This window comes from Ambystoma mexicanum, chromosome 6p (genome assembly GCF_040938575.1).
Source record: "Ambystoma mexicanum isolate Mex_15411 chromosome 6p, UKY_AmexF1_1, whole genome shotgun sequence".
Classification (NCBI taxonomy): Eukaryota; Metazoa; Chordata; class Amphibia; order Caudata; family Ambystomatidae; genus Ambystoma; species Ambystoma mexicanum.
The window spans coordinates 1,177,674,595-1,177,688,592 of record NC_090935.1 but is presented as its reverse complement, the minus strand read 5'-3'; the positions used below and the strand labels follow the sequence as shown (position 1 = coordinate 1,177,688,592).

At 46.6% G+C, this 13,998-nt stretch overlaps 1 protein-coding gene across 1 annotated transcript in view; it reads left to right on the top strand.

Annotated features, from left to right (window-relative positions):
* Nucleotides 1-1,920: 1,920 nt before the first annotated feature.
* Nucleotides 1,921-13,998, top strand: part of LOC138510813 (myb-related transcription factor, partner of profilin-like) — a 146,086-nt gene continuing 134,008 nt past the window's right edge. The window contains exon 1 of the mRNA XM_069626508.1: nt 1,921-2,341. Coding sequence (XP_069482609.1) covers nt 1,921-2,341 — 421 coding nt within the window. The remainder of the gene's footprint in view (nt 2,342-13,998) is intronic.

The window sequence follows — 13,998 nt, the reverse complement described above, 5'->3', positions numbered from 1 at the left end:
GCACTCTTAACTTTTTGGGCTGTCGTGTTCCTGGAGGTGAGGGTGGGCATTCCAGGGATCCTGTCTTCAAAGGTCTTGAGTTCCTTCCTTAACTGTAAAAGTGAGGAGGTGAGTCTGATGTTGATGGGGAGGAAGTTCCAGAGTCTTGGGTTGTAAGAGCGAGAGTCTGTTTTGTCAACTGCATGTGTGCATCGGTGATGGTTTTATTCTAATTGCTGAGCGTTATGGAGGGATGTGTGTGTGAGAGGCTGGTATAAAAGGTGCTAATGTTGCAGATGTAATGTGTTTGATTAGATTGGCTGGGTGAAGGTGTAATGTCTGGCAGGTGGGCCAATGTTTTTAGTAGTGTGATTGTTACAGTGATAGCAAAGTGGTCAGACCACAATACCCTGATTCGATTTTGCAGAGATATGTGATTTTTGCTTGAAATCAAGGGTGTTGCCATTGCTGTGTGGTGTGCGATAGAGGATGTGTTGGGAGAGTGCAGTGAGTATACATTTCAGTATGGGAATGCAGTCTGGGTGGGAACTACCAAGGTTAAAGCCAGAAATGTAGGTCTTGGTGCATTGAGAGCTGTGGTTGTTAGTGATGAAGTTAGACCACTCAGAGTGGACGTTGGGGACAGTAAACGGTGTGGATGAATGTGAGGTGTGGGTGTGATGGGGCAGCAGCTGAGACAAAGGGCTTCAAAGGATGAGTATGGTGGTTGATTGGGGTTTCCAAGTGTGAGTGAGTCTTTGCAAATGACTGAAATGCCACCACTTGCTTTGTGTGGGAAATCTTTGGGGAATATTTTAATCGGTCCCATTGAGTTACAATCATTGTAAAACAATAGAGTGAGATTTTGCAAAATATAATAAACATGCATTGACAAAACCAACAGTTTTTGCCTCTGTGTAGGCATGGGATAGGCATTTGCCAACTACTGTCATCACAATACTACCTTGTCATAAGTTGGCAACAGCTCGAAAATGGCGTGGTTACCAGGGCATATGATAGCAGAGCCTGGCAAATACATATCCAATACCGAAATATTAACCAAAACAGTTGGCTTGTAAATGCTGACTTTTAACAGGACTTCATTGCAAGGAACAGATAAGTGGCTAAAAGGACACTTGGTTAAGGCATTTTCACAATATAAGTAGTGCATTTATAGGTGCAATTAAGCTATGAACTCTCAGCACACTGCTTAAAATTAATACTTGCAGGGGAAAGTTTGATATTATTGCTGGTTGATAGAGTTAGCTCTAAGATATCTCAGGGGGATCTGTTTTGGCAGGTAGAACGTAGACATGGCCATAGGTATTAGCATGGCCATGCAATGCCAATGGGAGGGTGGATAACCAGAGAACACCTAAAATCCACCAGCGCAACAGGGGCCCCTGCAGTACCTGTGGTGTGGGGGGCCCAGCCAACACATGTCATGGGAGGGTGGCAGCCTTGGACTTTAAAAGAAAAGACATTTTTCTTTTTGTCACTCTGCCTTCTTAAAGACATTGGGCCTCATTACGAGTTTGGAGCTAAGTAACTGTCCTTACCGGCATGGAGCAAATACTGTGTCCGTGTAGTAAAGAGCCAGCTAATAGAGGGCTATTACGAGTTCGCGGGCACGAGCTTTGCGCCATGCCGGTAACAACATTACCGGCATGCCACTACAGTCCAAAAATTCACCTTAGCGGCATCATGGAAAGAGCTGATAGCCCTACCGGCATCAATGGATACGGCATTAGCGGGCACCGCTAATAGCGGTGACCGCTATAAGCGGTGCCGTAAATAAGCAGAACCAGAAGTAGCGTCATTGCACAGGAACGGGAAAGAACACGGCGGCCATCTTGAAAAACACAATCCATTGCAATCCTCCATACACAGGACCTGCATCATCACCACAGCAGCCCCAACTTCACATACCACCACATCACCATGGGCAAGGCCCTGAAGAAAGGTGCTGCGCACCTGCGCAAGGTGCGTTTCTCGGAGGATGAGCTAAACATGCTTGCGGACACCCTTGCAGAAAATGGGGATGACGTGTTTGCGGCAGATATGAGTCGACCTGCCATTATGAGGAAGAAGGAGATCTGGGAGGAGGTGGCACGTAAAGTCAGTGAGGTCGGTACCACACCCCGCACCATGAAAGATGTGTGTAAGTGCTGGGACGACCTGCGCCTACACGTCAGAAACATTCTGGCAGCTAACAGGAGCCAGGGCATGGAAACAGGTGGCGGAGCAAGCTCACCAATCAAGACGACTCGCTGGGAGGAAACATGTGCCAGGACATTTGGGATGGAGTTAATTGAGGGAGTGGGAGAAAAGGAGCGGGGAGCGCAGTCATCAGCAGATGTAGGTGAGTAAGGTAAGGGGATAGCACCATGGCTACCTCCAACCTCGGAATGAGGCCCATGACTTAAAAAAGAAATTGGGCCTCATTATGAGTATGGAGGTAAAAACGGAGTCATTACCAGCATGGTGGTAATAGCGCATCCGTGCACCCTTGACGCCGCTAATAGCAGCTGATTATGAATGTGCAAGCACGCACAAACCCCCATGCCGGTAATGGCTGTACTGCCGCTAAAGGCCCTCCAACCCCTCGATAGCGCCATCATGGACCCACCGATACCACCTCTGCCAAGGAGAAACCCCTTAATAACGACCCGGTTATAACATCATGCTAATACCGGGCTCGTAATACCGGACCCGAAAGTAACGTCATCGCGTTGGAATGGGAAATGTGCCGGCGGCCATCTTTAAAAACACAATCCATTGCAATCCACTCAATCCAGCAGTGCTACAGAGGAGAGAGCAGGGCCATACCACCCAGCATGTCCAAGGCTACCCGCAAAACTACCCACTCCTGCGCAAGAAGCGCTTCTCCGATGAGGAGCTATACATGCTGGCTGATACACTTGCAGCCCATGCAGATGAGGTTTTTGCAAACAACCTCAAAAGGGAAGTCCAGCTAAGAAAGAAAGAAATCTGGGAGGAGGTTGCGCACCACCCCCCGCACGGTCAAAGATGTAAAAAATGATGGGATGACATACGTCTCCGGGTCCGTAACATCCTGGCATCCAATCGCAGGGAGGCCATGGCCACAGGCGGGGGTGCCCAGTCACCAGTAAAACTGATGCGCTGGGAAGAGACATGCAGCACGACCATACATATGGAGTCCATAGAGGGATTTGGTGAAATGGAGACGGGTGCAGCGACATCGGGAGATGGAGGTGAGTGACCCTGCAAACCCCAGTAGGCCAAACCATAATGTAGTACAACAGATGTGAAAGTGAGCCAAGCCAATGCATGGCCCATCATACACACATATGCATATCCACGTCCAGATAGAAGCCCAAACCCTGGCACAATGAAATGCATGCTGCGTGCCAATCCCAATACCAACAGACACCCAACACACAGGGATCATTCACATGTCACACAGCACGCAAACCGCAATACAACTGTATGCCACCTGGTACACATCAGTACCGAATGGAGAGGCCACGGTTTATGCCAATATGCCCCCCCCCTTCAAATTGCCTTGTGTGACACACTTATAAGAATGCAATGCTTGAGAAATTAAGTACTGTACAGCACCAACTCATGCATCTTGCATGTACCACCATCATTGATGCCCCCCTGCATCTCTTGTTCCCCCACAGGCACTGATGCAGAAGGTGAAGGGCAGGACCCTGCCCCAAGGGCATCAACATCCAGGGCCATACCACAGGGCACTGGGCATTCCACCTCCGGTGCAGCACCGCGGCCCAGAGTACAACAGTCACTCTGTCTTCATAAAGAAATTATTATCATTATGGTTTGGTCTAACGGAAATGATTTCTTTATGAAATCGGAGTGACTTCAAAAAGAAACCATTTCTTTTTAAGTAATAGGTCTTCTCTCAATCCCATGACATGTGCGTGTGTGAGTGTACGGTGAAAGGGTGCACACTTAAATGTATAGGTGGCTGCCTGTGTGAGTGCATGGTGAAAGGGTACACACTTAAATGTGTGGGTGGCAGCCTGTGTGAGTGTATGGTGAAAAAGTGCACACTTAAATGTATAGGTGGCTGTCTGTGTGCATGTATTGTGAAAGGGTGCACACTTAAATGTATAGGTGACTTTCTGTGTGAGTGTATGGTGAAAGGGTGCACAATTAAATGGATGGGTGGCTGGGTGTGCGTTTCAAGTGTATGGTGAAAGGGTACACACTTAAATGTATCAGTGGCTGCTTGGCTGTGCCTGAATGATAAAAGGGTGCACACCACTTAAATGTACAGGGGGCCTGTGTGAGTGTATGGTGAAAGAATGCACACTTAAATGTATGGGTGGCTGCCTGGGTGTGCCTGTATGGTGAAAGTAATTGCCAGGCCTTTGTTAACAGCGAAACCCAGATGCCGTTTAACTTCTGTGTCCTGTTCTGTCCAGCAACGGCTCTGTAGGTCAGCAAGCTGGAGTCAATATAGCACTACATTTCAGGTGGGGGGTGGTGGGGAGGGAGGGCTGAAGAGCTGTCTGCTCAGTTGTGTTTCGCCACTACTTGCATTTAATCCCTTGGTTAATTATTGGTAATCTTCATTACTCATTAGACCTATTCTTCCTTTTCCCAGTACTTGTGTATAAGGCACTTTGGGCCTCATTACGACCCTGGCGGTAAGGGGTTTACGCCAGCGTTAGCTGCGCCGACCCCTTACCGCCAATTACGAGGTCCCTTAGCGCCATGGCGCTTTTAACACCTGCTTTTAGCAGGTGTTAAAATCCATGGCGCTAAGGGACCATGGAGTTAATTACGCTACCGTAATTTACGGTGGCGTAATTAACGCCTTCCCCACTCCCATTATGCCCTATGGGGCAAAAATGGGAATGGGGAAGGGTAAATGGGGATTGGGGACTTACCGCCCCCGCCAACCTCGGAATGGGGCGGTAAGTCCGCCAACCACCATGGCGTAAACGTAGTTTACGCCATGGTGGTAAAGTCACGGCCCAGGCGGTAACTTACCGCCTGGGTCGTAATGAGGCCCTTTGACTCATACACAAGTACTGGAATGAGGTAGAGGGACTTTGAGGTAATGCCTGGCTTAGTTACTTGTAATCTTCATTACTGCTAGTCACACTCTTCCTCATCCCAGTATTTACCTTTGAGGCAAGGAGCCTTATACCTAAGCACTGGGACAAGGAAAAGGGACATGGTGGTAAAACTGGGACGAGAAGCTGATTCTGGGGGTTGGGGCTGGAGGTGGGAGAGAAAGGGAATGTGTGGGGTGTGGGATGGAGTTGTGCAATAAATTGTAATGGTCATCCATATCCAGGCTAAGCAGGCATGATATGTGGTATTAGTGGCTAGAGAGGCATTTTGGTGTAGCCAGTCTAGTCATTTCTTAGTTTAGCTTGACTTTTTTTTAACTGGGCATCTTTGATAAAGAAGTCCTGCTAAGTGTAATTACCTGGCTATACTGGCACTTGGGTGCTGACAGTCTAGCCATTTCTTACTGTCACACTGTATATTTTTCTGATCATCTGTGATAAAATAACCATGATTAGTGTTATTGCTTCGACTGGCATTTTGGTGCAACCAGTGTAGGTATGTCTCAATGTGTCCTTGCAAGCTTTACTTTAATATGTTATTACCTATCTAGACTGGTCTACATTGGTCAGCCACTTGAACATTTTTGAATTGTGGCATGGCATTTTTGATAGCAAAACATTATATTAATTAAAGCATTAATGTTCCTGTGCTCTATTGGTGACTTGAATGCATTGGATTTTTGGATTGGTGTTACCCTACAAAACAATTAGAAACGCTCTGGTCTTTTAGCCAATTTTTTTCTCAGAAATTGTGCTTTGTAATGCATTAAAACACATATTTTATCTTTCTCCTAGTGCAGTGTGCAGCTTATCCCTGCAACAGCACGTTTGTGCATATTGCGAAAGCGTGGTAATCTAGGCCAGCCCAGAGTGTGGTGTGAGTTGGGGGGGGGCCCTCAGCATGGCTCGCAGGGGAGCCCCCAAAGTTTGTGTTACGCCACTGCTACAACCTGTCTGTCCCTCCTGACATGTCATCTCCCTCCTACCGCTACTCAGATACAATAGCTTTCACTTATAGGTGGGCTTAAGCACCTTTTATAGCTAACACTAAAAAGGGGATGGTCCTGTGTGGCCAATCTCGAACACATCCTATTTCAACGATCCCGCTTCTTACAGAAAAAGTTAAAATGTTGTAGAGGAAAATCGTGACGCGTTCTCAAAATTACCTTATAGATGTTGTATGGGGATATTTTGCTTAAAGCTCGTTTTGGCTCCCGTTGACTACTGCGTGTTGCCTCATGTGATCCCTGAGGGCAGTTGGACGCTTCTGACAGCGCCCGCGCTTGTGCGCTCTTATTTAGCACACAGTGACACCACACTCCATACACCCCCAGAACTGTGTGCAGCAAAGAGTAGCACACTCAGCACCAGGCTCTGTTTAAAGTTGATTTAATATAGACTTATTTTGTTTATGTAGGAATTGTTAATATTCCACCTGCTGCTATGCACTGTTTTTGTAATGTGTTTTCCTCCAAGTATGGAGAAGTGTAAACGTACTGCAGTGCTTACAATGAGTATGCCGACTGAAATTTAGGCAAGGCAACAACATTTAAAATGGGTGTTGTTACTCTCTGTCTAGCTTCGGGGTATTTCATGTTCACACTTGTTCCTCCTGTTTTACTCCACAGAACACGCCCTTCTCTCTGCACCGAAATGTGCTTGCCCGGACATCTACATGCGCAATTCTTTTAACCTTCATAAATATACTTCCTTACCAATACTAGTTCACCGCTAATTCAGATCGTCTGATGTGTATAATTGTTCGTTTCTCGTTAATATCCTAGCTATAGTGTAATACTAATGTAAATTCTATTCAAACCTGCTCGGTTCTTGCATTCGCCTAGTGCCTTTGAGTTTCAGGTACTGTGCTGCCATCTGCTGGCTTTACGGGTCTAATTAATGTAGATATTACCATTCTTTGTCACAGGCCCAACTAAACAAAGCGTCCCACCTTCCAGATGGAAAGCATGGCAGGACCACTCCAGGGCACGGCAAAATATGGAAAAAGTCATTTTCTTGGCTTTTGCCAGTGTATGGTAAAAGAAGGTGGCAAGGCCTAACTAGCCATCCTATTGCGATTCAATTCCCCACCTCAACAATCCCACTAAAGTCTACAGCAGGTGCAGCTGGTGAACTTGTAAAATGGAGTATTGATGATTTCCATAAATGCAATTGAGTGAGCACCTGGCATCTAAACCAGTAAGCTTTTGGCCAGTGTTTCCAGGGGTGGTTCCTGCATTCGTTCCTAAGGGCGATACCCACTTAAAAAAAACAAAAAAAAAACACACACACACTCTAAATAAAAAAAAATAAGTAACATAATATCCCGGACCCTCTGGAACCTGGGACCTCTTGTAGGCCATCATCCATGAGGGAACTGTTCTGTGTGCAGATTCACAAAAAAAGTTGAACATTTCCCCATCAGCGATAGAGAATGGACCCTTAATGAACTGACAACATGCAAAAAGCAAAAGCAAGCAAGTTGTGTATTGCACGAAATGCCTGTGTAAACAGAGATATGTGGGTCAAACCATGCAAGCTGCTAACACACGTATTTCTGAACATGGGTCCTGTGTTAGGTGTCGATCCCCCAAAGCACCGCTTGGTCACCATTATACCTCAATTAATCCTTCTCCTGAGGCTTTGTTTTGGTGGTTCTTGATAAAGCCTCAAGCAGTCACAACTCTGAATTAGCACTCCTTCACAAAGAAGCCTGCCGGATTCACTGGCTCCAGACACACATCTCAGGCTTAAATGAGGACTTTCAGCTACCCCATTATCCATTCCTAAGGGCGTGTGTATCTCCTTTGCTTCCCACCTGTTGTGCCATCTACATGAAGCGAGTGCACCAGGTTACTATCTTCAGGAGTGAATATGGCTCTTCGAGACATCATCCCAGGTTTTTACCAATTCATTTGCTCTTGTTTTAGTAGATACCCTATTTTCAGATCTGGTCATGCATTTGTCAGCTCAGGCGCGCACACAGTACTTACTGTTTGGCCTCCTCCTCTTTTTCCTCCACCACCCCTCTGTTGTTTGCAGGCACACTGCTTTTTATTGTTTCGGTAGGATGCTGCCATGATACAGTATCTCTCCCTTGTATCCGGCTCCAATGTCAGACTTTGATTGTCCACTTAGATTAACTACAAGGACTGGTTGACCTAGGCACTCTATCTGCCACTTTGTTGGTGGGGGCCGATGGCCTGGCCCCTCTCAAGAATCCTAAACCTAGAGCTCTTCCTTCTGAGCCTTGGTTCTCAAATGAACTATGTTCTCTTTGTCTCCAACGTAGGTAATTAGAACGTAAGTGGCGTCATGGCTAAGATTCTGTTATTGAAAAGTCCCTACAGTTAGTTTTGGCTGCCTATCAAAAAGTAATATATGCTGCTAAACGGGTCTTTTTTTCATCCCACATTGAAGCATCTGTCAATCCCTTGAAGGAGCTGTTCAAGATTGTCTGTTCGTAAAGCAATCTGTGCTGCTAAACGGGTCTATTTGTCTTCCCGCAATGAAGCATCTGTCAATCCCTTGAAGGAGCTGTTCAAGATTGTCTGTTCACTTGCTTCGGAACATCCCAAATCCATCTCATCTTCTCCGAATCTTTGTGATGCTCTGTCTGCTTTTTTCTCTGATAAAATTGATAACATTTGTTCCGATATTCATTCCTCTGGACTTTGGTCACCTTCTCCATCTATGACAGTGGCCACATCGATATCCACCACTTTTTGGTCAACAGTCCCTTTCTTCTCTTCTGGGGATATCCTCATGGCTATTTCCAAGCTCAAATCTATATCCCCAATAGACCCCATCCCACTGGATATTCTGAAGGACATTCTGACTCAAATTGCTCCATTGCTTACGGAAGCAGTTTATGTCTCCTTTTAAACTGGACTGATGACGCCTTCCTTAAGCGTGCCACAGTGATATCTCTGTTAATGAAGCCATCACTGAACCCTCTCATTCCGGCTAACTTTCACCCCACAGCTTAATACCTTTCTTGAAAAATCCTTTTTCTTCCAAACTTCTCAATCTGGTTTTATACCAGGGTGAGGAAGGAAAAGTGTGCTGGTCTCTGCTGTGCATGATCTTGCACAGATTCAGGATCAGGGTGGCGTAGTGGCTCTACTGTTGCTTGACCTCTATGACTCCTTTGATGCAGTCAACCATTCTATCCTGATCGGCCGTCTGACTCAGGCTGGCCTCTCGGGTACTTTTCTCTCATGGTTTTCCTCTTTTCTTTCAGACCATTGCCAAACCCTCTCCCTTCCCCCTTTTGGCTCCAAGTCTATGTCGCTCACATGTGGTGTCCCCCAAGGGTCTGCCATCGCACCCACGCTGTTCAACATTTACATTCAACCTCTCACTAATCTTATCTTCTCGCATGGCTTTCTTTGCTATTCTTTTGCAGATGACACGCAGATTCTGGTTCGCCTAGATCTATCTTCTGCTGAGTTGGCTATCAGGTTGTTTGGAGGCCATGGTGGAATGGGTCAGGGGGTCATTGGCTGAAGTTGTATGGCGATAAAACTGAGGTGAAGGTGGTTGGCCCTCCTACTGTGTCTTCATTCTTAGCCCCAGCCTTCTGGCCTGCTAGTCTTGGTTCCTTTCCTTCCCCATACCCGGTTGTTAAGGATTTGGGTGTGAAACTTTCAGCTTCACTGTCTACAGAGCCCCAAGTTTGTGTAGTATGTCAGAGGGGCTATTTCCATCTTAAACCGCTCTGCAAGATCCTCCCATTCATCCCAGTGCAGTGTCTTGCTCTGGTGGTCTCGACGTTGGTCATTTCTTCTATTGAATACCACAATTCTTTGTTTTTTGCTCAACCTGCCTATTTTCTGCAACGTTTACAGGTTCTACGGAATTCTGTTGCCCATGTGGCTACTTCCACACCTCGTTGTGCCCACATCTCGCCTGTGCTACGGAGTCTTCATTGGCTTCCCGTAGCCCAGTGCATTCCATTTAAGGCATTGTGCATAGTTCATCGTGCCTTTTAGGGACAAGGTGCAGAATGCTTACAGACAAAATTCGGCCCATATGTTCCTTGGTGAGCACTGAGCACTGCACTCTGCAAATACTCTTCTCATCCCAATACCAAGGTTCAAATCTAGTCAGCGTGGTGGACGCTCCTTTTCTGTCGCAGTGGCTTCCCTGTGGAATTATCTCCCACACATGCTGTGGACAATCTCCACGCATTTCTCTTACTGTCAGGCACTGAAAACCCACTAATTATATGCTTTTTTCTCTCCTCTTTCATGATGAGTGTCAAGATGCCTTTTTGGTGAATGCTGTCCTCTACAAAATCTATTTACATAAAATAACATTCACACCTTTAAGTTTCTCTGTGCTGGAAGCCACAGGGCCCCATTTTGTGCATTTCGAACTGCTTATGTTTCTATACAACATACCAAGGTACGTGCTTTATCTTTTTCCATGCTCCTTGCCATTCACCTTCCCAATGGATGCTGGCAATTTGGTGCCAAGCCTTGACTCAGCTCTCTTTCCCACTCCCTACCAGGATTCACCCCAGCGCCAAGCTATTTGGAACCCAGCCGCTCTACAGGGGAGCCCTATTTGTTCACACCAGTTCTCATACTTGTTTATTCACCTATTTTTACTAGCTGCATATTCTCTTTGCTATCTGTCCACACCTGTACTCTCTGCTTAAAGTAATCCTATTCTTTACCTAAAGAGGACCTTCATCACTAGAAACCTGGTCCTGAGGAAAGCACACCATAGATTGGCGCCGAAACCTCTTAGATGTCCCCTCTCCTTTCTTTACACTCTAGCAGAATGGATCCCCCATATCTCCTCTCCAATTCACTTTTAGAGAAGGATGTTTTCTTGGGTGCCAGGCATTATCAAGTCCTGTACCCACCAATGTCTTTCTGAGTACTGGTTGTCTATGCAGGACTTTCTTCTTCTTTTCACATGGAATTAGTACACATGTATAATTGTGTTGTATATATTTGTTGATGTATTAATTTAAATACCATCTTGAAGGTACACCACTTTCTCCTAATGCCCTTTGCCAATATGTTACTGAGTTTGCCATGAATGCCTTCAAGATATATATTTCACTCATTGAAATATTCACCCATGGCACATGAACCTTTTGTGAATACCCGTTGCATTGTTGTTTTTGTTTTTATATTTCGTTTTTATTTATCTGACTAATTGAATATATTCCATTATTAAATTGACTTGTACCAAACATATTTTGAACCACATATTGATGTGTTTTTAATTTATTATGCTCATTAATTGTGTTATAAAGCATTACCCATAAACACTTAGGATGTCATCCTGCAGGAACACTTTTTGCAAAACTCAAAGGGCCTCATTACAAGTGGGGCGGTCTGGAAACAAGGGTGCAGGTAAGCTTACCGGTACCCTTATTTCCGGACCACCACACTATGAGTCTGGCTGCCAAGGCCACTGCGCTCAGCAGCTGCACACAGCAGGCAGAGTTGCCATGGACGCACCGGCACCGTCAGCAATGGTACCAGTGCTTCCGGGTCCCCATTCCCATGGAGTCTTTTGGGACTCCATGGGAATAGGGACTTACTTTTTCTGGCGCCTGACTTCCCGGGCCGCCGGGAATTGTAATGTCACATTGACACCAGGAAGTCAGGTGCCGGAAACAGTGTTTCGGGGTTTGAGGCAACCCGCCGATCACACTGGTGGGTTACCGCCGACCTCGTAATGAGGGCCATTAATGTGTCAAATGCTACTGACAAACACACATTGGGCCTCATTACAAGTAGGGCGCAAAGGGATACCGGGCACCGGTAATGACACCGGTGCCAGTAATCCCTTTGCGCTCTACTACGAGTTCCCTTTGCGGGTCCTTCCTTAACGCCTGCTTTTAGCAAGCGTTAAGGACGGGACCCGTAAACGGACACCGGGGTCAATAACGGTACCATAATTTACGGTACCATTATTGCTGCCTTCCCCCTTCCCATTGAGCCCTATGGGGGCTCAAATGGGAATGGGGAATAGCCCTGGTGAATGGGGAATTACCGGTCCCTCCGACCTCAGAATGGACCGGTAATCACTCCATTCACCAGGCCGGAGTCGGAACGATTTTGGAGGCAGCCATGCCGTAAATAGCGGCGTGGTTAAGTCCAAAGTCGGAATGAGGCCCATTGCCGGAATCGTGCTCATACACCCTAATTCTGAAAACCAAGAGAGTGTGCATTCCAGAGCTCTCTCTGGGGCCACTGCAGTTGCACAGGACAGCTTGCCACTTTCATAAACAGATTTGGGGGTCTAACTGCAAGCCCAGTCTCCTGCTTCACCAGCTTATTTTTTCTAAGGTCAGCGCAGCGCAAAATAGCATGGCTTGTTTGGGAAAATAGACTAATTGACGCCACATTGCCCCCCGCACCCCCTCATAACTGGAACAACCTCGGTGTGTGATGTCAAGGCAAATCTTTCCATGCGGTTTCCTCTCCTATTGGGCTGAGCTGAAACACAGTTTGTAGGTGCAGATAAGAGCATGCAGCAGTATTTCAGAGCACCAGCTTACTTTGGTTTCTTCTGCAATAGAAAGCTAGCAAGACCAATGTCTCGCATCATTAACTGCTAGTTCAGGTAAAATAAGAACTCAGACCAGTCAGTCTCTGATATGGGGACCATGTTATTTCAGAAGCGATGTTACCTTGTAAAACAGGGACACTCAAAGTACTAATGTGATGTCCATAATTTGTTCTGAAGACAGCTGCCTCTTTTTCTCCCCCGCACTCTGTCCTGCAGGCAAGCTACTGTTAAGATGGATTACTGAACTCTGACCAGGAGGGGCAGAGGTTCAGAAGGACAGCCTAGTTTCTTGGAACAGGGTAACCTCTGGACAAGCCAGACCAATCAGGGTAGCTATGGCAGGCGGTCAAGACTTAGGGCCTCATTACACGGAAGGCGGTAAGGGTTAACGGTCACCGGTAATGGTACCGGTGACCGTTAACCCTTACCGCCTTACTATGAGGTCCCTTTGCGGGTTGGTACTTTAACACCTGCTTTTTAGCAGGCGTTAAAAACCAACCCGCAAAGGGACCAGGGTGCTAATTACGGTACCGCAATTTGCGGTACCGTAATTAGCACCTTCCCCATTCCCATTATGCCCTATGGGGCAAAAATGGGAATGGGGAAGGGCAATGGGGGAAGGGGGAATTACCGCCCTGCCAACCTTGGAATAGGGTGGTAATTCCCCTTTCCTCCAAGGCGGTGCCGGTATTTTACCGGCATGGACCAAGGTGCTAATAGCACCTTGGTCCACCGCCTACCGTGTACTGAGGCCCTAAGTCTCAGGAGGGGTGAGGGGGACTGAAGGACCTCAATGAGCACACAGAGCAAGGACACTTACAAATTACTCCAGACAGGTGTTATATCAAAAATATAGACACATTTATTACAAGGCCTTTGTAACATAGACCATAGCAAAAGAATCACAGTACCACTCAGTAAACCAACACAACACTATTAATACAATATATATACAAGACCAATGGGGTCCAAAGGGGTAGATGTACGAAATATGTCGACAACCTAGATGGGAAGGAAACAGGCAGTGCAGATAGTCCTTGAGCCTCTTCGACATCAAGAACACACCTAACTAAGAGGCAGTCCAAGCCCTAAGAAGAGGGGAGCCTTGTGATCAACAGTACATGCAATGCAAGTGCACACGGGTGTTCCAATGGGCAAAATGGGGTCTCTTCAAGGGTCTCTAGCAGCTCAGGAAGGTGGATGAGATGATGAAGAATAGGTTCCCACTATTCAAGAAGGACCTCCACTTGAAGGCAGAGGCAGTTCTAGAGGTCGGGATGGAGTCGCTATTTTGCAATGGCAGTGGAAAGGAGAGAGGCCCTCAGGGGCCACTAGTGCGTAAAAATGGGCCCTTATGTTAGGGGCCACCGGTTGGGGTAATGGGTATGCA